This window comes from Salvelinus sp. IW2-2015, linkage group LG18, assembly GCF_002910315.2.
Source record: "Salvelinus sp. IW2-2015 linkage group LG18, ASM291031v2, whole genome shotgun sequence".
NCBI classification, from domain to species: Eukaryota; Metazoa; Chordata; class Actinopteri; order Salmoniformes; family Salmonidae; genus Salvelinus; species Salvelinus sp. IW2-2015.
Genome location: NC_036858.1, coordinates 62,688,244 through 62,713,281, shown reverse-complemented (window position 1 = coordinate 62,713,281; position 25,038 = coordinate 62,688,244). Strand labels below are relative to the sequence as shown.

The 25,038-nt window shown below is 44.4% G+C and overlaps 1 protein-coding gene across 2 annotated transcripts in view; it reads right to left on the bottom strand.

The window, feature by feature from the left end:
- Positions 1–25,038, bottom strand: part of l3mbtl2 (L3MBTL histone methyl-lysine binding protein 2) — a 56,386-nt gene that overhangs the window by 9,234 nt on the left and 22,114 nt on the right. For both annotated transcript variants that reach the window (XM_024007320.2, XM_024007321.2), the window contains 5 exons: positions 7,878–7,966; positions 7,475–7,724; positions 7,325–7,386; positions 7,034–7,138; positions 1,059–1,209 (listed from right to left, as the gene is read on the bottom strand). In XM_024007320.2, coding sequence (XP_023863088.1) covers positions 1,059–1,209; positions 7,034–7,138; positions 7,325–7,386; positions 7,475–7,724; positions 7,878–7,966 — 657 coding nt within the window. The remainder of the gene's footprint in view (positions 1–1,058; positions 1,210–7,033; positions 7,139–7,324; positions 7,387–7,474; positions 7,725–7,877; positions 7,967–25,038) is intronic.

The following is a 25,038-nucleotide window of genomic DNA, read 5'->3' as shown; positions in this document are numbered from 1 at the left end:
AGTGAGCAGAGGAGAAGGGAGAGAGAGAGAGAAGCTTAGAAGTGTAGAGAGAGGAGCAAGCTGGGGTATAGACGAGAGATGATGGTGGTTAGAAGAGAGAGAGAGGAGAAGGACGCTAGGTGGTAGGAGAGAGAGAGAAGGTAGAGAGAGAATGTATAGACGCCCGCGCGAGGAGAAGGGGAGTAGAGAGAGAGTGGGGGCTGAGAGAGAAGATGTGGGGGGCGAGAGAGAGAGTGGGGAGAGAGAGCAAGGGAGAGAGAGAGTGGGGGGAGACGAGAGAGGGATGAGAGAGAGTGGGGGAGAGAGAGAAAGAGTGGGGGAGAGAGTGGGAGAGAAGAGTGGGGGAGAGCGAGAGAGAGGGTAGAGAGAGAGAGAGGGGGTAGAGAGAGAGGGTGGGGGGGAGAGAGAGAGGTGGCGGGGGAGAGAGAGAGTGGGGGGGAGAAGAGATTGTGGGGGGGAAGAGAGTGGGGGGGAAGAGAGAGAAAGTGGTAGACGGAAATAGAAAGTGAGGGGGAGAGAGAGAGATGGGGGGAGAAGACGAGAGAGAGTGCGGGGCGAGAGAAGAGAGAGAGAGACGAAGAGAGAGCCGGGGAGAGAGAGAGAGAGAGAGCAGAGAGAGTGGAGAGAGAGAAGAGAGATAGGGCGGGAGAAGAGAAGAGATAGCGGGTGGGAGAGAGAGAGAGATAGCGGGGAGAAGAGAGAGAGATAGCGGGGGAGAGAGAGTGGGGGAGAGGAGGAGTCGGGGAGAGAGAGAGAGTAGCGTGAGAGAGAGAGATAGGGTGAGAGAGAGGATAAGGGACTGAGAGAGGAGGGTAGGCGCTGAGAGAGAGAGGTAGGGCCTGAGAGAGAAAGGGTAGGGCTGAGAGAGAGAGGGTAGGCTGAGAGAGACGAGGGTAGGGTGAGAGAGAGATGGTAGGGCTGAGAGAGCGAGAGGGTAGGCTGAGAAGAGAGGTGTTAGGGCTGAGAGAGAGAGGGTAGGGATGAGAGAGAGTGTAGGGATGAGAGAGAGTGTAGGGATGAGAGAGAGTGTAGGGATGAGAGAGAGTGTAGGGTATTACCAGGGGGTGGTGTGAGCTGTATGTTGTGCTTCTGGCAGTATCCCTTGGGTAGGATGGCATGGGAGGAAGCATGGTAGCAGAACCAGTCAGACCCATCACCCGACCCATCTGTGCCATCAATGCCCACCATCAGGTAGCCATCCAACAGCACCTGGGAGAGAGAGAGAGTAAGAGAGAGTTACAACAGTTACCTTCCTACTAGACTCCATTTCAAGGTAATCCACGATGGCGTAGCAGTCAGACATGTGTTTTTTCTTGTCCCGTGTAAATAATAATTTCCCCCGTTTTTCCCCCATATATATTTCGTATATATTTTAATCTCACTTTCCATCTACGGACTGAATATACTCTCCTGCAACCCGCCTCACCCAATATGGTACGGATCTGCTATTTTTATACTTTAGAACCGGAACCCCCATCAGAAGCAAGCCAGCTAACTAGCTACTAGTCAGTTAGCCACTGCTAGGGGTCTTCACCGTTAACTCGGACACCAGCCAGCCTCAGCTCGGTCAATACCTGCCAGTCTGCACAGCGCGAAATCAACCCAGAGCATATCGTACTTCTTTTTCTCTACCACATCTCCGGAATCCTACCGCAAGCTCTGGACCTTTACACCGGATCATCGCAGCTAGCTAGCTGAAATCTGAGTGGCTACTCCTGGCGAACGTCTTTGTCACGAAGCAAGCAAGAGTTAGCCTTGAACTAGCCTCGAGCTAGGCCCATCTCCTGGCTAGCTGAAGAGGTCCACCAGCTAATTCTTTGGCTACAATACCTCCTTTGCCAATTGACCTGGACCCTTTATTGCCATCACGGAGCCCCGCCGATCCATCACGACTGGTGGTTTCACCAGGTGGTTTCAACAGGCTTTTCCGTTGCGACGTCGCCGAAGATCCATCTGCAGGCCACGGCCCAGTAGTTTTATGAATTGCCGTGTCTCCAGCTCGCCAAGCGTAGTTGCGACTACCGAATGGCCCCCTGACTCACCTATTGCTGCTCATTGGACCCTATGATCACTCGGCTACTCCTGCCTCTCCCTAATGTCAATTTGCCTTGTCAACTGCTGTTTAGGTTAGTTATTATTGTTTTATTTCACTAAAGAGCCCCCAGCCCCATCCTAAATGCCTTAGATAGCTCTTTTGTTGCACCCTCCACACATGCGGAGACCTCACCTGGCTTAAATGGTGCCTCCAGAGACGCAACCGCTCTCATCGTCACTCAATGCCTAGGTTTACMTCCACTGTACTCACATCCTACCACACCCTTGTCTGTACATTATGCCCTGAATCTATTCTACCAYGCCCAGAAATCTGCTCCTTTTATTCTCTGTCCCCAACGCACTAGACAACCAGTTCTTATAGCCTTTAGCCGTACCCTTATCCTACTCTGTTCCTCTGGTGATGTAGAGGTTAACCTAGGCCCTGTAGCCCCCAGCATCACACCTATTCCCAAGGTGCTCTCATTGGTTGACTCCTGTAACCGAAAAAGCCTTGGTTTCATGCATGTTAACATCAGAAGCCTCCTTCCTAAGTTTGTTTTATTCACTGCTTTAGCACGCTCCGCCAACCCAAATGTCCTAGCCGTGTCTGTATCCTGGCTTAGGAAGGCCACCAAAAATTTGGAAATTTCCATTCCCAATTACAACATTTTCCGTAAAGACAGTACTGCTAAAGGTGGCGGAATTGCAATCTACTGTAGAGTTCTGTCATACTATCCAGGTCTATGCCCAAACAGTTCGAGCTTCTATTTTTAAAGATCCATCTCTCCAGAAATAAGTCCCTCACTGTTGTTATAGACCCCCCTCAGCTCCCAGCTGTGCCCTGGACACCATATGTGAATTGATAGCYCCCCCATCTATCGTCAGAGTTCGTACTGCTAGGTGACCTAAATTGGGATATGCTTAACACCCYGGCCGTCCTACAATCAAAGCTAGATACCCTCAATCTTACACAAATGATCAAGGAACCTACCAGGTACAACCCCAAATCCATAAAACATGGGCACCCTCATAGATATCATCCTGATCAACTTGCCCTCTAAATACACCTCTGCTGTTTTCAACCAGGATCTCAGCGATCACTGCCTCATTACCTGTGTCCGTAATGGGTCCGCGGTCAAACGACCAACAATCATCACTGTCAAACGCTCCCTAAGACACTTCTGCGAGCAGGCCTTTCTAATCGACCTGGCCAAGGTATCCTGGAAGGATATTGACCTCATCCCGTCAGTAGAGGATGCCTGGTTGTTCCTTAAACGTGCTTTCCTCACCATCTTAAACAAGCATGCTACTTCCAAAAAATKTAGAAATTAGAACAGATATAGCCCTTGGTTCACTCCAGACCTGACTGCCCTTGACCAGCACAAAATCACCCTATGGCGTACTGCACTAGCTTCGAATAGTCCCCGCGATATGCAACTTTTCAGGGAAGTCAGGAATCAATACACATAGTCAGTTAGGAAAGCAAAGGCTAGCTTTTCAAACAGAAATTTGCATCCTGCAGCACTAATTCCACAATGGTTTGGGACACTAAAGTCCATGGAGAATAAGAGTACCTCCTCCCAGCTGCCCACTACACTGAGACTAAGAAACACTGTCACCACTGATAAATCCACGATAATTTCAATAAGCATCTCTATACGGCTGTCAATGATTTCCACCTGGCTACCCCAAACCCGGCCAACAGCTCCGTACCCCCCGCAGCAACTGGCTCAAGCCCCCCCTCCCCCCGATTCTCCTTCACCCAAATCCAGACAGCTGATGTTCTGAAAGAGCTGCAAAATCTGGATCCCTACAAATCAGCTTGGCTAGACAATCTGGACCCTCTCTTCCTAAAATGATCTGCTACCATTGTTGCAACCCGTATTACTAGTCTGTTCAACCTCTCTTTCGTATCGTCTGAGATTCSTAAAGATTGGAAAGCGGCCGCAGTCATTCCCCTCTTCAAAGGGGGAGACACTCTAGACCCAAACAGTTATAGACCTATATCCATCCTGCTCTGCCTTTCTAAAGTATTCAAAAGCCAAGTGAACAAACAGTTCACCGACCATTTCGAATCCCACCGTACCTTCTCCGCTATGCAATTTGGTTTCCGGGCTGGTCACGGGTGTACCTCAGCCACGCTCAAGGTCCTAAACGATATCATAACTGCCATCGATAAAAGACAGTACTGTGCAGCCGTCTTCATTGACCTGGCCAAGGCTTTTGACTCTRTCAATCACTGTATTCTTATCGGCAGACTCAACAGCCTTGATATCTCTAATGACTGCCTCGACTGGTTCACTAACTACTTCTCAGWGTTCAGTGTGTCAAATTGGAGGGCCTGTTGTCCGGACCTCTGGCAGTCTCTATGGGGGTGCCACAGGGTTCAATTCTCGGGCCGACTCTTTTCTCTGTATATATCAAAAATGTTGCTCTTTCTGCGGGTGATTCTTTGATCCATTTCTACGCAGACGACACCATTCTGTATACATCTGGCCCTTCTTTGGACACTATTAACAAACCTCCAAACGAGCTTCAACGCCATACAACACTCCTTTCGTGGCCTCCAACTGCTCTTAAATACTTGTAAACCTAAATGCATGCTCTTCAACCGATCGCTGCCCGCACCCGCCTGCCCGACTAGCATCATTACTCTGGACGGTTCTGACTCAGAATATGTGGACAACTATAAATACCTAGGTGTCTGGCTAGACTGTAAACTCTCCGTCCAGACTCACATTAAGCATCTCCAATCCAAAATTAAATCTAGAATCGGCTTCCTATTTCGCAACAAAGCCTCATTCACGCATGCTGCCAAACATACCCTCGTAAAACTGACCATCCTACCGATSCTTGACTTCAGCAATGTCATTTACAAAATAGCCCCCAACACTCTACTCAGCAAATTGGATGCAGTCTATCACAGTGCCATCCGTTTTGTCACCAAAGCCCCATATACTACCCACCACTGCGACCTGTATGCTCTCGTTGGCTGGCCCTCACTACATATCCGTCGCCAAACCCACTGGCTCCAGGTCATCTGTAAGTCTTTGCTAGGTAAAGCTCCGCCTTATCTCAGCTCACTGGTCACCATAGCAACACCCACCCGTAGCATGCGCTCCAGCAGGTATATTTCACTGGTCATCCCCAAAGCCAACACCTCCTTTGGCCGCCTTTCCTTCCAGTTCTCTGCTGCCAATGACTGGAACAAATGGCAAAAATCACTGAAGTTGGAGACTTATATCTCCCTCACTAACTTTAAGCATCAGCTGTCAGAGCAGCTTACCGATCATTGCACCTGTACACAGCCCATCTGTAAATAGCCCATCCAACCAACTACCTTCCTCATCCCCATATTTGTTTTTCTGCTCTTTTGCACACCAGTATTTCTACTTGCACATCATCATCTGCACATATATCACTCCAGTGTAAATTGCTAAATTGTAATCACTTTGCCACTATTGGCCTATTTATTGCCTTACCTTCTTACTTAATTTGCACACACTGTGTACAGATGTTTCTATTGTGTTATTGATTGTACGTTTGTTTATCCCAAGTGTAACTCTGTTGTTGTTTTTGTCGCACTGCTTTACTTTCTTGGCCAGGTCGCAGTTGTAAAGGAGAACTTGTTCTCAACTTGCCTACCTGGTTAAATAAAAGGTGAAATAAAAATAAATAAATACAAACAAACAAAAAACAGGTTGAATCACAAGTTTGCTGGACAGAAGAAGCCATTAAAGCACTACACAGCTGATTTAAATAATCAAAGCTTGATGATGAGTTCATCATTTCAATCRGCTGTGTAGTGCTAGGGCAAAAAACATGAACCCCAGGACCGAGTTAGGGAAACCCTGCTTTTAAACAGTTACAGAGTTTAATGGCTGCGATAGGAGGAAATTGAAGATGGATGAACAACATTGTAGTTACTCCACAATACTAACCTAAATGACAGAGTGAAAAGAAGGAAAGCCTGTACAGAATAAAAATATTCCAAAACATGCAACCTGTTTGCAATAAGGCACTGAAGTAATACTGCAAAAACTGTGGAAGAAATGTCTTGAAAAGAAAGTGTTATGTTTGGGACAAATCCAACACAACACATCACTGAGTACCACTTTATATTTTCAAGCATGGTGGTGGCTGCATCATGTTATGGGTATGCTTGTCATCGGCAAGGACTAGGGAGTTTAAGATACAAATAAACGGAATAGCGCCAAGCACAGGCAAAATCCTTGGGGAAAACCTGATTCAGTCTGCTTTCCAACGGACACAGAGACAAATTCACATTTCAGCAGGACAATAACCTAAAACACTAGAACAAATCTACAGTGGAGTTGAATTTCATTGAATGTTCCTGAGTGGCTGAGTTACAGTTCTGACTTAAAATCGGCTTTAAAATCTATGACAAGACATGAAAATGACTGTCTAGCAATGATCAATAACCAACTTGTTTTTTAAAGAATGTGCAAATATTGTGCAATTCCRGTGTGCAAAGCWCTTAGAGACTTACCCAGAAAGACTCACAGCTGTAATCACTGCCAAAGGGGATTCTAACATGCATTGACTCAGGGGCTTGAATAATTATCTAAATCAAGATAGAACACCAATTTATTTTCCATATTATTATTATAATATTTTTTACAAATGTTATAATTTTTCTTCCACTTTGAAATTAGAGTATTTTGTGTAGATCGTTGACAATGACAATTAAATCAATTTTAACCCCTACTTTAATACACTATAAGTACATTTGTGCAAATACTTATGACACCTTCAAATGGAGGGACTAGATACATAGTGCTTTCATTTCTAAACTGTAAAACATATGTATGAAAATACCCTCAAATAAAAGGTGACATTCTGTTCTGTCACCTCATATAAAACATTTAATATCAAGTCCAAAATGTTGGAGTATAGAGCCAAATTAAGTGTACATAGACAATATTAGTTAAAACATTACAGCATTGCAGCCAAGAATGAAAATCCTCTCAATCATTACCTTGTGTATAGTGGCCACACAGATGTTGCCCAGGTTTACAGGGTTGATGGCCTCCAGCTTCATTCCCACCTCAAAGAAGCCTCCTTCCATGTACACAGTCCTGGGCTGTGGGGGGTGATAGAGAGGCATAACAGTGTTATAGAAGTCCAGTCGTGAAACAAGCCGTTGTGGCTTGTTGCAGAAACAGCACTCTATTTGTGTTTCTTTTGCAGACTCCTCTGGTGTTCATCAAACCATCAACAAATGAGCTGTAGATAGACATTGATTCATGTGATCAGTCTGTACACTGACCTTCTTAAACAGCATGGGGACGCTGTCACAGTACACCTTACGGAATGTTGGGTGGTCAACGTCTGGGGAAAAATGTTTCATATTATCAACCTTCAACTTAATCAACATAGAACCCCCCCCCCCCGTGCACCAGTTGGTTTAATCCCGTACCAGCCAGTTTGATGACGTGGCCCACTTTGCTGGACCAGCCCACTGGGTGCAGAAGGGGGCTCCACATGTGGCACCAGACGTCAGAGAGGGGCTCCCCTTTGGCCTCCTGCTCCCCGTCCTCATAGACCAGTCTTAGGCGGCCTCCGGTCACAGTGTCCACCACTGCCAGCCGTGTTCGGCTCACCAGAGTGCGGTCCACCACCTCCACACGCATGCCAGTACGGAATGGACACTTCATACTCTCTGCCAGCTGAGAGGGAGGAAGGAGAAAAAGAGAGAAGGGGGGAGACACATGCAGAGAGAGAAGGGAAGGCCATTACAGAGACAAGGGGCAGTGGTGGAGAGATGTGGAAATTTGGTTGGTTCTACCACAAAGAAAAAGTATGTCTGACACAAGTGTTACCTTCATATAGAAGTCCACAGGCAAAGTTCTGGCTCCAACCAGCCGGTTCATCAGGTACTCCTTCCAGTCAGAGATGTTCTGGTGCACAGCTAGAACAGGGGGACACAACCAATAGTGTGCATTYGGAAACTATTCAGACCCCTTACATTTTCCCACATTTTGTTACGTTACAGCCTTATTCTAAAATTGATTAAATTGTTAGTTTTTCTCATCAATCTACACACAATACCCAATAATGACAAAGCAAAAACAGTTTAAGAAATGTTTGCAAATTTATAAAATATAAAAAATGAAATATTACATAAACATAAGTATTCAGACCCTTTACCCCAGTACTTTGTTGAAGCACCTTTGGCAGCAATTACAGCCTCAAGTCTTCTTGGGTATGACGCTACAAGCTTTGCACACCTGTATTTGGGAGTTTCTCCCATTCTTCTCTGCAGATCTGCTCAAGCTCTGTCAGGTTGGATGGGGAGTGTCACTGCACAGCTACTTTCAGGTCACTGGCTGGGCCACTCAAGGATATTGAGACCCGAAACCACTCCTGCGTTGTCCTGGTGGAAGGTGAACCGTCGCCCCAGTCTGAGGCCCTGAGCAGGTTTTCATCAAGGATCTCTCYATACTTTGCTTCGTTAATCTTTCCCTCGATCCTGACTAGTCTCCCAGTCCCTGCCGCTGAAAAACATCCCCACAGCATGATGCTGCCACCCCCATGSTTCACCGTAGGGATGGTGCCAGGTTTCCTCCAGACATGACGCTTGGCATTCAGGCCAAAGAGTTAAATCTTGGTTTCATCAGACCAAAGAAGCTTGTTTTCTCAGCTCTAAGCAGAGTCTTGGTGGTTCCAAATTTCTTCCATTTAAGAATGATGGAGGCCACTGTGTTCTTGGGGACCTTCAATGCTGCAGACATTTTTTGGAACCCTTCCCCAGATCTGTGCCTCGACACATTCCTGTCTGAGATCTATGGACAATTCCTTCGACCTCATGGCTTGGTTTTTGCTGTGACATGCACTGTCAACTGTGGGACCTTCTATAGACAGGTGTGCCTTTCCAAATCATGTCAAATCAAACTTTATTTGTCATGTGCCGAACACAACAGACCTTACCGTGAAATGCTTACTTACAAGCCCTTTACCAACAATGCAGTTCAAGAAAGAGTTCAGTTTATTTGGTCAATATTTTCTTAAGTAAAAAAATGTAATAACAATAAYGAGGCTATATACAGGGGGTACCGGTACAGAGTCAATGTGCTGGGGGGTACAGGTAAGTTAATTGTACACGTAGGTACTGGTAAAAATGACTATGCGTAGATATGTAAATAGTCCGGGTAGCCATTTGATTAATTGTTAAGCAGTCTCATGGCTTGGGGGTAGAAGCTGTTACGGAGCCCTTTGGTCCTAGACTTGCCGTGCGGTAGCAGAGAGAACATTCTATGACTTGGGTGACTGGAGTCTTTGACAATTYTTTGGACACCGACTAGTATATAGGTCCTGGATGGCAGGAACTCGGGCCCAGTGATGTACTGTGCTGTACGCACTATCCTCTTTAGCGCCATCAAGGTCAGATAACGAGCGGTTGCCATACCAGCCCGTGATGCAACCGGTCAGGATGCTACTGATGGTGGAGCTGTAGAACTTTGAGGATCTGGGGTCCCATGACAAACCTTTTCAGTCTCCTAAGGTGGGAAAAGGTGTTGTCGTGCCCTCTTCACAACTGTYTTGGTGTGTTTGGACCATGATAGTTTGTTGGTGATGTGGACACCAAGGAACTTGAAACTCTTGACCAGCTCCACTACAGCCCCGTCAATGTTAATGAGGGCCTGTTTGGCCCACCTTTTCCTGTAGACCACGATCAGCTCCTTTGTCTTGCTCACAATGAGGGAGAGGTTGTTGTCCTGGCAGTCTCTGACCTCCTCCCTATAGGCTGTCTCATCGTTGTCGGTGATCAGGCCTACCACTGTTGTCGTCAGCAAACTTAATGATGGTGTTGGAGTCGTGTTTGGTCACACAGTCGTGGGTGAACAGGGAGCACAGGAGGGGACTAAGCACGCACCCTTGAGGGGCTCCAGTGTTGAGGATCAGCGTGGCAGACGTGTTGTTGCTTACCTGTACCACTTGGGGGCAGCACGTCAGGAAGTCCAGGATCCAGTTGCAGAGGGAGGTGTTAAGTCCCAGGGTCCTTAGCTCAGTGATGAGCTCTGTGGGCACTATGGTGTTGAACGCAATCAATTGAATTAACCACAGGTGGACTCCAATCAAGTTCGAGAAACATCTAGATGGAAACAGGATGCACCTGAGCTCAATTTCAAGTCTCATAGCTTTTCGAGTAGCATCACTTTTAATTTAAAAAAAATKTATACATATTTATATTGGCAATTTAATTTATTTCACCTTTATTTAACCAGGTAGGCTAGTTGAGAACAAGTTATTAATTTGACACATACAACAACACAGAGTTACAATGGAATAAAAAAAACAGTCGAATAATACAGTAGAAAAAATAAAAACAAGTCTATATACAGTGAGTGCAAATGAGGTAAGATAAGCAATAAATAGGCCATAGTGGGGAAGTAATTCAATATAGCAATTAACACTGGAATGGTAGATGTGCAGAGATGAATGTGCAAGTAGAGATACTGGGGTGCAAAGGAGAAGATAAATAAATAAATACAGTAGGGGATGAGGTAGATAGATGGGCTGTATACAGATGGGCTTGTACAGGTGCAGTGATCTGTGAGCTGCTCTGACAGCTGGTGCTTAAAGCTAGTGAGGGAGATATGAGTCTCCAGCTTCAGTGATTTTTGCAGTTTGTTCCAGTCATTGGCAGCAGAGAACTGGAAGGAAAGGCGACCAAAGGATGAATTGGCTTTGGGGTGACCAGTAAATATACCTGCTGGAGGCGTGCTATGAGTGGGTGCTGCTATGGTGACCAGTGAGCTGAGATAAGGCGAGGCTTTACCTAGCAGAGACTTGTAGATAACCTGTAGCCAGTGTTTGGCGACGAGTATGAACGAGGGCCAACCAATGAGACGTACAGGTCGCAGTGGTGGGTAATATATGGGGCTTTGGTGACAAAACGGTGGCCTGATGCTCCAATTTGTTGAGTAGAGTGTTGGAGGCTATTTTACAGATGACATCGCCGAAGTGAGGATCGGTAGGATGGCCAGTTTTACGAGGGTATGTTTGGCAGCTTGAGTGAAGATGCTTTGTTGCGAAATAGGAAGCCGATTCTAGATTTAATTTTGGATTGGAGATGCTTAATGTGAGTCTGGAAGGAGAGTTTACAGTCGAACCAACACCTAAGTATTTGTAGTTGTCCACGTATTTCTAAGTCAGAGCCGTCCAGAGTAGTGATGCTGGACTGGCACTGCAGGTGCGGGCAGTGATCGATTGAATGCATGCATTTAGTTTTACTTGCATTTAAGAGCAGTTGGAGCCACGGAAGGAGAGTGGTATGGCATTGAAGCTCGTCTGGAGGTTAGTTAACACAGTGTCCAAAGAGGGGCCAGAAGTATACAGAATCGTGTCGTCTTGTAGAGGTGGATCAGAGAAATCACCAGCAGCAAGAGTGACATTCATTGATGTATACAGAGAAGAGAGTCGGCCCGAGGATTGAACCTGTGGCACCCCCATAGAGACTGCAAGAGGTCTGGACAACAGGCCTCCGATTTGACACACTGAACTCTGTCTGAGAAGTAGTTGGTAAACCAGGCGAGGCAATCATTTGAGAAACCAAGGCTGTCGAGTCTGCCAATAAGAATGTGGTGATTGACAGAGTCGAAAGCCTTGGCCAGGTTGATGAATACGGCTGCGCAGTAATGTCTCTTATCGATGGCGGTTATGATGTCGTTTAGGACCTTGAGCATGGCTGAGGTGCACCCATGACCAGCTCTGAAACCAGATTGCATAGCGGAGAAGGTACGGTGGGATTCGAAATGGTGGTAATTCTGTTTGTTAACTTGGCTTTCGAAGACCTTAGAAAGACAGGGTAGGATATATATAGGTCTGTAGCAGTTTGGATCTAAGAGTGTCACCCCCTTTGAAGAGGGGGATGACCGCGGCAGCTTTCCAATCTTTGGGAATCTCAGACGATACGAAAGAGAGGTTGAACAGGCTAGTAATAGGGGTGGCAACAATTTCGGCAGATCATTTTAGAAAGAGAGGGTCCAGATTGTCTAGCCCGGCTGATTTGTAGGGGTCCAGACTTTGCAGCTCTTTCAGAACATCAGCTATCTGGAATTGGGTGAATATAAAGAAACACAAATTACAACTTGAACAGGTACATCCTTTTATCCCCTTATACTTATTGAAACACCTCCCTCCCCTTAACAAAAGCAGCATACATATAAAAATTTAATAAAACATACAATTGGAAATAAATATACGCACATGTGTACGTACACATACAGTACCCGTCAAAAGTTGTCACCTACTCATTCAAGGGTTTTAATTTATTTTTACTATTTTCTACAATAATAGAAGACATCACCACTATGAAAAAACACATATGGAATCATGTAGTAACCAAAAAAAGTGTTAAACAAATCAAAATATATTTTAGATTCTTCATTCAAAGTAGCCATCCTTTGCCTTGACAGCTTTGCACACTCTTGGCATTCTCTCAACCAGACTCATGAGGTAGTCACCTGGAATGCATTTAAATTAATAAGGAACACCTGTTGAAAGTTAATGCGTTTGAGACAATAATTTGTGTTGTGACAAGGTAGGGGCGGTATACAGAAGATAGCCCTATTTGGTAAAAGACCAAGTCTTTTAACCAAAATTTAAAGAACTTCAAGTGCAGTCGCAAAAACCATCAAGCGCTATGATGAAACTGGCTCTCATGAGAACCACCACAGGAAACGCTAACTCAGAGTTCATTAGAGTTACCAGCCTCAGAAATTGCAGCCCAAATACAGTTGAAGTCTGAAGTTAACACCTTAGCCAATTACATTTCAAACGCAGTTTCACAATTCCTGACATTTAATCCTAGTAAAAAATTACCTGTCTTAAGTCAATTAGAATCACGACTTTATTTTAAGAGTGTGAAATGTCAGAATAATAGTAGAGAGAATGATTTATTTCAGCTTTTATTTCTTTCATCACATAACCAAGTGGGTCAGAAGTTTACATATACTAAATTAGTATTTGGTAGCATTGTCTTTAAATTGTTTAACTTGGGTCAAACGTTTCAGGTAGCCTTCCACAAGCTTCCCAAAATAAGTTGGGTGAATTTTGGCCCATTCCTCCTGACAGAGCTGGTGTAACTCAAATCAAATCAAGTTTATTTTATATAGCCCTTCGTACATCAGCTAATATCTCGAAGTGCTGTACAGAAACCCAGCCTAAAACCCCAAACAGCAAACAATGCAAGTGTAGAAGCACGGCGGCTAGGAAAAACTCCCTAGAAAGGCCAAAACCTAGGAAGAAACCTAGAGAGGAACCAGGCTATGAGGGGTGGCCAGTCCTCTTCTGGCTGTGCCGGGTGGAAGATCTTATAACAGACAATGGCCAAGATGTTCAAATGTTCATAAATGACCAGCAATGGTCAAATAATAATCAGGAGTAAATGTCCAGTTGGCTTTAACTGAGTCAGGTTTGTAGGCAACCTGCTCGCACGCGCTTTTTCAGTTCTGCCCACAAATTTTCTATGGGATTGAGGTCAGGGCTTTTGTGATGACTACTCCAAAACCTTGACTTTGTTGTCCTTAAGCCATTTTGCCACAACTTTGTTAAGTATGCTTGGGGTCATTGTCCATTTGGAAGACGCATTTGCAACCAAGCTTTAACTTCCTGACTGATGTCTTGAGATGTTGCTTCATATATCCACATAAATTTTCCTCCCTCATGATGCCTCTATTTTGTGAAGTGCACCAGTCCCTCCTGCAGCAAAGCAACCCCACAACATGATGCTGCCCCCCCCGTGCTTCATTGTTGGGATGGGTTGTTCTTCGGCTTGTCAAGCATCCCCCTTTTTCCTACAAACATAACGATGCTCATTATGGCCAAACAGTTCTATTTTTTGTTTCATCAGACCAGAGGAAATTTTCTCCAAAAAGTATGATCTTGTCCCATGTGCAGTTGCAAACGTAGTCTGGATTTTTTAATGGGCGGTTTTCGAGCAATGACTTTCTTCCTTGCTGAGCTGCTTTCAGGTTGTCGATATAGGACTCGTTTTTACTGTGGATATAGATTTTTTGTACCCGTTTCCTCCAGCATCTTCACGAAGGTCCTTTGCTGTTGTTCTGGTTGATTTGCACTTTTCGCACCAAAGTACATTCATCTCTAGGAGACAGAAACGTGTCTCCTTTCTGAGCGGTAATGACGGCTGCGTGGTCCGATGGTGTTAACACTTGCCATACTATTGTTTGTACAGATGAATGTGGTACCTTCAGGCATTTGGAAATTGCTCCTAAGGAAGAACCAGACTTGTGGAGGTCCACAATGTTTTTTCTGAGGTCTTGGCTGATTTCTTTTGATGTTCCCATGGATGTCAAGCAAAGAGGCACTGGAGTTTGAAGGTAGGCCTTGAAATACATCCACAGGTACATCCTCCAATTGACTCAAATGAATGTCATTAACCTATCAGAAGCTTTAAAGCATTACATCATTTTCTGGAATTTTCCAAGCTATTTAAAAGGCACAGTCAACTTAGTGTATGTGTAAACTTCTGACCCCACTGGAATTGTGATACAGTGAATTATAAGTGAAATCATCTGTCTTTAAACATTGTTTGGAAAAAATGTATTTGTCAATGCAAAGTAGAATGTCCTACACCGACTTGCAAAAGCTATAGTTTGATAACAAGAATTTTGTGTTTAAATGACCAACATAAGTGTATGTAATCTCCGACTTTCAACTGTAAATGCTTCACAGAGTTCAAATAGCAGACATCTCAACATCAACTGTTGAGAGGAGACTGCGTGAATCAGGCCTTCATGGTCGAATTTCTGCAAAGAATCACTACTAAAGAACACCAATAAGAAGAAAAGACTTGCTTGAGCCAAGAAACACAAGCAATGGACATTACACGCGGTGGAAATCTCTCTGATGAGTCCAATTAGAGATTCTTTGTTCAACTGCCGTGACTTTTGAGACGCAGAGTAGGTGGACAGATGATCTCTGCATGTGTGGTTCCCACCGTAAAGCATGGAGGAGGAGGTGTGATGGTGCTTTGCTGGTGAAACTGTGATTTATTTAGAATTCAAGGCACACTAACCAGCATGGCTACACACAGCATTTTGCAACGATACTCCATCCCATCTAGTTTGCGCTTAGGAGGACTATAAATTTGTTTTTCAACAGGACAATGACCCAACACATTTCCAGGCTTTGGTGAGGGCTATTTGTGCCTAAGAGTGTGTAAGCTTGTCAATTTTTTATTTTATTTATTTTTTATACTTTATTTAATCCTTTATTTTACGCCAGGTTAGGTCATAATTGTTGTCAACCTCTTCATTACGCGTTTCTCTTGGTATTGTTTTCTTTTAATCCTTCTGTGTAACTAATAACTTTGTGTTTGTTTTTGAGTAAAATTGCAGACCTGTGTCGACCTGCGGGAGAATGCCTTGATGGGAGTTGTACACTCTTGGCCAATGATGGAAAACCAGCAAGTCGCAATTGTAAGACTCGCAGTATATATTATCGTCGAGCTGATTCTCTCAATAAACATTATCACTGGACACTCAGTTATCTTGACGACTCAAATGGAAAGAGGTTTAATTATAACAAAAACAATAATAAGTCAAAAATATTTAAAAAGTGATACAAGAAAACAAGAGGAGCTCTTATTATTACAACATGCTAGCTCTTAAAAGGCATCGAGAGATGTATATGAGAGTACCTCAACAGGGGCAAAGGCCTTAAGGCAAAATTAGTAAAGTTATGGGTAATCGTATAATATAGTGATAATCTGTAAATATAAGAATAAAACTAATATATAGAGCTGGCTACGCATGCGAGCGGAATAGATCATAGAGATGTAATGGAGCAATACTGAAGGCTAGCTACCAGGTGGAGAGTTGACTAAAAACATGACCTAGAAATATGGAGATACCGCCCATCTGGGAGGATGTGTCGTTGTGTCCGGCCTCTAGAATCCGAAAAAGTTAGCAAGTAGACGAGACAAAAGTATTCGAAACCTGAGGCAGATGGAAGAACAGCCGAATCGCAAAACATAAAACCTCTTCCATATCCAAAATGCTTTAACTAGGAGTAGGGTAACGACACGAAGGCTAGTTGTTCTGAGTGAGTATCATCGGTGGCTAACTAATCTGTCTGTCGTAGTCAGAGGTATAGTGTTACACGCGAGCAGTTGTGTTGAGTGAATCTAATACAAGCTGCTACGCCACTGAACATAGCTTGCGTATATTTTGCTTGAGAAAGCTCATGTCATGAGGAGAGAATTATTCGCGCACCGTTGGTAATGTTCCTATTTCGCAATTGTGTTTTCTTCAAGGAGTTCATAAGTCTAGAGTATGTTCGTTCTCTCATTGATTGGCTAGTTCTTTGTGAGACGATGAGTCAGAGAAGATTTGCTGTTAGCAGGAGAGAATGTCCGATCCAACTAAAAGAGGGAAAGAGCCTGAATTCCGATCGCAGTTTCTCTTGCGCAGAGTTATTGAGATTTTGTATCTGAGTAAGATTGATATCTGCCTTAGTCTGTGAGCAAACTCGCTGTGAGGTACATTTAAGTATGACGAGATATGGTGGGCATTTGAGCATTATAGCGTGACTCAACAAGCCTACTCGAAGCAGTGAGAAGTATATGTGGTGGGAGACTTTTAAACACAAATTTTATCACCTAGCAGTTATGCAAACTAATAGCTTTGGCAAGGTCGGTTAGGTCACTTAACACGAATATGATTTGCAATGACACAAACAAATTTTTCTGCAACAACCTTGTTAGAGAGACAGAAATAGTAGGGTTTCTCTTCGGACTCCTGGTATAGAAATTCCCGGCTGGGTTCAGGGACGTTTTGAGATCAATTATCGAGACGGAGCTGCCGGAGCTCCAACGAGCTATTGTGTACAGGTGCAGTCGGTTGGGGTGCTAGTCTCGGGTCTTTGTGACAAATAAGGTGGCGCCACTCTGTGATAGACTGGACTGCTATCCAATTTATTGAGTTAAGAGGTTTTTGTCCCGAGGGTTCTATTTTTGTTAAAGTTGACTAATGGTCACAATGGGTGACAGTTTCGTAGGCCTTGGTAGTTGCATGTGTCAGCTTGTTATCAGGGTATTTGTTTTGGCAGCATGAGTAAGGCATCGCGTTGCTTATCTACTTGCGCGAAGCATATGCCGAGCAAGCCGAATTCAGAACCTTTTTCCTGCACCTCTTCGGATTGGTGTTGCGTAGCACTTCGGCGCTCTATGACTTCCGTGAGCATTGTCTTTGGACTGAAGCAGGACTTTCACAATGTCTTCTCAGTACCACCCATAGTATAGGCCAGTGTTAACACCCTCTAGTGTATGTCTAGCTCAGCTATGGTGTCATTACATATTCTAAGTCCAGACCAGGTCCAAAGCATAGGTGATGATATGGGGCAGCGCGGGCGACCGCCACGCGGTTGCTAGTGCGAGTCGATCGCCTCTATACGAGTGATGGAGAGTCATTCGTTCGCCACTTTGTGGTCTGTTACTTGTGATTTTTAAGAGGCATGTTTTGGACGCACGGAAAGATTGTTAGTATGGTCATCTGTGAAGCTCGCCTTCGCGACGAGGCTCTGTTGAACACCGTGTCAAAAGAAAGGGCCAGAAAGTATACAGAATAGTGTCGGTCTCGGTGACGACGCGTGGATATTGAAACATTCCAGCACGCAACGCAGCGCAATCAAATTGATGTATACATGAGCAAAAGTCGGTTACCAGTTATTGATTACATTCGGACCATCAGCTCGGTGTGGGGCAACACCCACACTCATTAATGTAGACTGCACTAGATGGCCCGCTGGTAGCAGACAGACCCACCTTCCGTGTCGATTTGACACCGAGCGTCCGAGTTCGGAGAGGCAAAAGTAGGAGGATCGTCCTGGTTGGAAACCCCGAAGCCGCAGGCCACCTCCATGGTAGCGCGAGGAGCCGAGATGGCGTGTCGCGCAGTTTCTCCTGTTGTTCGCGAGGTATGCCGAGGTTAGGGCCGTGTGACGGGGAGTGCATTGTGAGGCTAGAGTACTTTTAAAAGCCCACCCTCAATGTGGTGCCCACTAGCGTACTGCGGATGCATGTAGTGCTCTGGCTTTTGGGCCAGCCAGCCATCTACTCGTTCAGTTTCGCCGTTTCTGATCCGTTGGTTTGGGCCGCGTCTTTAGCGTCCTGATGTACCTTCGGGGCTTGTGTAATGACCTTCCCGAGCGGTGCGTATTCCCTGGTTATTGGGTGGGTGGCACACACTTGGCTACGGACCGTCCCGGCTCTATGGCGTAGACTCCCTCACAGGACTGACTCCTCTCGAACCCCTAGCATTTTGCATTGTGGAAGGTGCGCCCACGCCCGGTGCCCGGCCGAGTTGCCCGTAGCCTCCCGTTTCCCGCCTTGGTGGCTTTACTCCTGTTCTTTTGTTGCCTGTGTGGGTATCTCGATTATCATTGGGCATCGGTAATTTGGTGACTACTCCTGTGGTTGCAATGTTTTCTTGGGCTTTTTCGAATAAGATCTCGTTCAGAAAGCACGCCCGAGGTAAAGGCAGACAGTAAAAGATGAGTAAGCGGTTGGGTCACAGCACCGTCTAGGGTCTCACAAGGGTATGCTCCTCCGTTTCCTCCTCTAGGTTTCTTCCTCAGGTCCTTTCTTTGGGCGCTTAAGTACGAGGGGAGATTATTTAACACCTAAGCGCACGGTCCGCGGTTTGTCTCCTACATACTCTCCTTGCTCCATTGTGGGGCGTGTGTAGGCGTTCTTAGGCTGGACGCGTTTCGCGTGTAACAACGAAAGAGAGGTTGAAGAGGCTAGTAATAGGGGTGGCAACAATTTCAGCAGATAGTTTTAGAAAGAAAGGGTCCAGATTATCTAGCCCGGCTGATGTGGTAAGGGTCCAGATTTTGCAGCTCATTTAGGACATCAGCTGACTGTATTTGGGAGAAAGAAGAATGGGGGAAGCTTGGGGCGAGTAGCAGCAGGGGAGGGCAGTGCTGTTGTCCGGGTAGGGCAGCCAGATGAAAGCATGGCCAGCCGTGGAAAAATGCTTATTGAAATTCTCAATTATAGTGGATTTGTCGTGGTGACAGTGTTTCCTATCTTCAGAGCGGTTGAAGCTGGGAGGAGGTGTTCTTATTCTCCATGGACTTTACGGTGTCCCAGAACTTTTTAGAATTGTGTTTGCAGAAAGCAAATTTCTGCTTGAAAAGCTAGCCTTGGCTGTCTAACTGCCTGTGTATATGGTTTTCTGGCTTCCCTGAAAAGTTGCATATCACGGGGGCTGTTCGATGCTAATGCAGAACGCCATAGGATGTTTTTCTGTTGGTTAAGGGCAGTCAGGTCAGGAGAGAACCAAGGGCTATATCTGTTCCTGGTTCTAAATTTTTGAATGGGGCATGCTTATTCAAGATGGTGAGGAAGGCATTTTTAAAAAATGGACCAGGCATCCTCTACTGACGGGATGAGATCGATATCCTTCCATGGATACCCCCGGCCAGGTCGATTAGAAAGGCTGCTCGCTGAAGTGTTCAGGGAGCGTTTGACAGTGATGAGTGGAGGTCGTTTGACCGCTGACCCATTACGGATACAGGCAATGGGCGTGATCGCTGAGATCTTGGTTGAAAACAGCAGAGGTGTATTTGTAGGGCAAGTTTGTTAGGATGATATCTATGAGGGTACCCGAGTTTTACGGAATTGGGGTGGTACCTGGTAGGTTTCATTGATAATTTGTGTGAGATTGAGGGCATCAAGCTTAGATTGTAGGGTGCTGGGGTTTTGAGCATGTCAAATTTAGGTCGCCTAGCAGCACGAACTCTGAAGATAGATGGGGGCAATCAGTTCACCATATAGTGTCCAGAGCACAGCTGGGGGCAGAGGGTGGTCTATAGCAGGCGGCAACGTGAGAGACTTGTTTTTAGAGAGGTGGATTTTTAAAAGTAGAAGTTCAAATTGTTTGGGAACAGACCTGGATAGTAAGACAGAACTCTGCAGGCAGTCTTTGCAGTAGATTTGCAAAACCGCCCCTTTGGCCGTTCTATCTTGTCTGAAAATCTTGTAATTGGGGATGAAATACTGAGTTTTTGGTGGTCTTTCTAAGCCAGGATTCAGACACGGCTAAAAACATCCCGGGTTGGCAGAGTGTGGCTAAAGCAGTGAACAAAACAAACTTAGGGAGGAGGCTTCTAATGTTAACATGCATGAAGCCAAAGGCTATTACGATTACAGAAGTCATCAAAAGAGAGCGCCTGGGGAATAGGAGTGGAAGCCAGGTACTGCAGGGCCTGGATTCACCTCTACATCACCAGAGGAACAGAGGAGGAGTAGGAATAAGGGTACGGCTAAAAGCTATGAGAATTTGTCGCCTAGAAGCTACTGGCAGCAGAGAGTAAGAGAGGTTTTCTGGGGGCGATAAAAATAGTTTAAAGGAATAATGTACAGACAAGGTATGGTAGGATGTGAATACAGTGGAGGTAGACCTAGGTATTGAGTGATGATGAGAGAGATATTGTCTCTTAGAAAACATCATTGAAACCAGGTTGATGTCATCGCATATGTGGTGGTGGAACTGAGAGGTTTGGATATGGTATAGTGAACAGGGCTAGAATCTCTACAGTGAAATAAGCCAATAAACATTAACCAGAACAGCAATGGACAAGGCATAATTTACATTAAGGAGAGGCATGGCTTAATCGGGTGATCAATAAGGGTCCAGTGGAGTAAGAGGTTGGTTGGGTCGTGGCGATCAGACAGCTGGCCGGTATGTGGCTGTCGGTAGCAGCAGGGATGGAGGTCTGTTTGTAGATACCTCGTGCGTTTCCGTCGGTAAGTTAAGTGGGGTTCCGTGTAGTGGGGTTCCGTGTGGAAGAGGGGATCAACCAAATTGCAGAATAGATAATAGTGACCCAAGGAGAAAAAAAAAAAAAAAAATAAAAATAAAAAATAATAATAGTTGTCCGTATGCTTATTCAGGTAGCAGCCGATAGACAGCTAACGATTAGCGGGCCTCAGGTGAGCGTTCCAGGTAACGTCGGGACGGAGGTGCCAGTTGGATAAATCCCTCGGGCAGATAACGTCGGCAGTCAGACGTGAAGGCCCGGTGGGGTTCCGTATCTGCAGCAGCAACAAAGAAAGAACGTGTCGGATGGTGATGGAACTCCCAGCTCAGCTCTCAGTCATCAAGGCAAAGGGTGGCTACTTTGAAGAATTTCAAATATATTTTGATTCATTTAACACTTTTTTGGTTACTACATGATTCCATATGTGTTATTTCATCGTTTTTATGTCTTCACTATTATTACTATTYCATTTTTAAAATAAAGAAAAACCCTTGAATGAGTAGATGTGTCCAAACTTTTGACTGGTACTGTACATACAAAAAATACATCTAAAATATCAAAACATACTATCCCTTCCCTCCCACACCCTCTCATATCCCCTGTTGGCCAAAATTCGTACTCCTGATCAATGGAAGGCTACTGTTCAAAAAAGGAAATTAAAGGCTGCCATCTCAAGAAAAAGTTATCAGTACAAACTCTCAAAGTGTTTTTTCTAAGTGTAGAAAAGACATTAGATCTTTCAACCAGGCTGATACAGTGGGAGGTTTGGAGGATTTCCAATTAAGCTAGATCTGCCGGCAGGCTATGAGGGAAGCAAACTTTACAACGTCTGCTTTACTTTTAGTGAGACTAGGCAACAAAGATGGAACTCCAAATATAGCTATCAAAGGACAAGCCTGCAGGTCAATATCTAGAATTTTAGAGAGAGTATTAAAAAAGGATGACCAATACTCAGACAGCTTAGAACATGAATAAAACATATGGGTGTGGTCTGCCGAAGTGATTGAACATTTATCACGTGTCATTTGTGTCTGGGAGGAATTTACTACGTTTTTCCTTTGGTGTAGTGAATTCTGTGCAAGACCTTGAACTGAATGAAACGTAACCGAGCATATGAGGATGTGGAGTCCTTKTTGATTGGAGAGGGTTCAAAGGAAAGAATAATATCATATAATCTAGAATTCAGAAACCTAGGTCAAATGTTCATTTTAACAGATTGGATTCTGCCAGCTAAGAAGAGAGGCAGACTATCCAAGCGTTGTAAGACTGCTTTAACTCATGTGACTAGACTTGCTAAGTTTATTTTATGGAGGGTAGCCAGAGGCCACACCTCAATAGGAAAAACGACAGGCGTAAAGGCAGTGGGGTGAATGGGAAAACATAAATGTTTCTGAATGTTCAATTTGTAACCTGAGAATGATCCAAATGTGTTTAAAATATGCAGTATGTTATCGACAGAGTTCACAGGGTTAGTGATATATAATAGTAGATAATCTGCGTACAGTGACACACTGTGTTCTTCACCAGCTCTGTGGATTCCAGTGAATGATCACCATCATCATCATTTTAAGGCCAAGGAAAGCAGTTCTATTGCAAGTGCAAAAAGGAGTGGGGACATAGGGCACACTTGACGGGTCCCTCTGGATAGGCGGAAGTATTTGAATGTTGAGAATTGGTGTGAACGCTAGCCGTAGGAGCAGAATAGAGCAGACGTATCCATGAGATGAAATTGGACCCAAAACCAAATCTTATCAAAACTGAAATAAATAATCCCACTCCACCAGGTTTAAAGCCTTCTCCGCATCAAGAGAAACAACAATTTTAGGGTCTGGAGAGAGTATAAATGTTCAAAAGACGACGTACATTGGAAAACAGTTGTCGCCCTTTGATGAAACCTATTTGATCATCAGATATGACATCCTGGAGGCAGGGTTCCAAACGGCATGCTAGAACCTTAGCTAATAGTTTAACATCAGAGCTCAAAAGTGAAATTATCTTTATCTTTCTTGAGTATAAGTAATATGGAGGCTTGAGTTAGCGTCGTGAGGAGAGAGCCCTGTGATAACGAGTCGGTGAAAATATCTAATAGTAAATGGGGCGAGTTGATCTGGGAATTTTTTTGAATAATCAATTGGGAAGTCATCAGGGCCTGGGGCCTTGCCACTTTGCATTAACTTTAGACCCTTTGTTATCTCATCTAGATGTTGAGCGTTGTCCAGAACTTCACTGATGTCCATACTAAATGGATGGAATATCCAAGTTATCTAAAAAGTTGTCTATAGCCGTATTATCTGATGGGGGTTCGGATTTGTAGAGGTTAGAATAAAATGACAAAACTTGAATAAATATTAGAGGGATCACTTGTAAGATTACGGTAAGAGTTATATAACTGAGATGCTGACTGGCGTTTAAGTTGGTGTGCCAAAAGGCGGCTGGCCTTGTCACCATATTCGTAGTACGTCCCCTTTGTTTGTTGCAACAGAAACTCTGCTTTATCAGTGGAAAGCAGATTAAATTCAGTTTGAAGTTTCAACCTCTCTGCGTATAATTCAGGGGATGGTGAAGTTTAATCCTGGCGGTCTATTGCCAGGATTGAGTCCAGCAGTTCTTGACGTTTCAGTTGTTAGTTTGACATAATGAGCATTATAAGAAATTATCTTTACCCGTAATACAGCTTTGAAAGTCTCCCAAAGAAGAGAGGGGGAGGGGTTGTTATTTTTATTCCTTTGAATGAATACGTTTATGTTGGTTGAAATAAAAAGTTACAGAATTCTTTGTTAGACAACAGGGCCATGTTAAATCTCCAAATCAACTGTTTTTTGCGTTCGGAGTAAGAGCTAWGTCCAGAATGTGGGGAGAATGGTCCGAAATGACTATAGCAGAATATTCTGTAGTTTTAACTGAGGGGAGAAGGGCTCTAAAACAAATGTAGTCTATGAGGGAGTAGGCTTGATAAACATGAGAAAAGTAGAAGTCTTTTGAGACCGGATGAGGGAAGTGCCATGGATAAACACAACCCATTTGGGTCGTGAATGTAGAAAGAGCTTTTGACATCCCGGAAGGAGTAAGTGTTCTGGGATTAGACCGGTCGAGTCATGGTTCAATAACATAGTTAAAGTCCCCGCCGAAGATGAGGCGGTGGGTGTCAAGATTAGGGAGAGAGGCTAAAAGATATGTCTTAAATCTAGTGTCATCCCAGTTAGGGGCGTAAACATTTGCAAGTACTACAGGGGTCTGGAAGAGTGTCCAATAACTATTGTATAACATCCTCCAGGATCTGAAATGATCTGAGAGGGTGAAAACTGTGCTCGTTTGTGAATCACTATTGCGCTTTGCCATTAAAATTAGAATGAAAAACCAGTCCAACCCAGGCTTTACTCAATCTAGTATGGTCGTTAACACATATTGCATTTCTTCAAGAAACGCACCTATCAGTATTCAGGCTGTTCAGATGTGAAAATACTCTGGAGCTCTTCATTTGCACTCCACAACCTGCGAATGTTCCATGTCACCAGTCTGACTGGAAGCCCCAAAATACCATGCCGACTTGTTGTTGAACTAGACATGAATCCTTATAAGAGGAGAAGTCAAATGAAGAAAAATGAGGAAGAGAGATTGAGAGAGAAACTCAAATCCTTTAGAGAAACAGAGCACAAGAATCTTTGGATAATGCCAACATAACCTACCTTCCCACCCACTCTCAACATTCCCAACATACACTAAAATAAAATACAATTGATAGTACAACACCATTCAAAGAAAAAAAAAAGAGAAAAATTACTAATTTTAAACTTGTCGTTATGAACGAGACAAGCAGCAGAAATKATCTCTTACTCAGCATCCGTTGATTACGCTAAACATGTACAGTGAGGTCAAACTGACCTAGGAAAGAAGTTACAAATGCCCTTGAAATAAAAAAATAAAATATGTCAGTAGGTAAGTGTACAATTTGGGTTTTGGTCACACTTTAAATAAAAAAGTATAACCTTCAGCTTCAGATATTGAAAAATGTTAACAGCGATTGGTGGCATTTCAATGGCCATAATATGAATGTAGTCCACTAGGTGTCGCCACATGGCTGAGTAATGAGAAACATTCTAAATTAAGCAGTWGGCTATGAAAAGGGTCAGCCCCAGTCTTGGTAAATTGTTACAAATGTCCTTAGGGGGAAACAATGAAATAACAGTATAC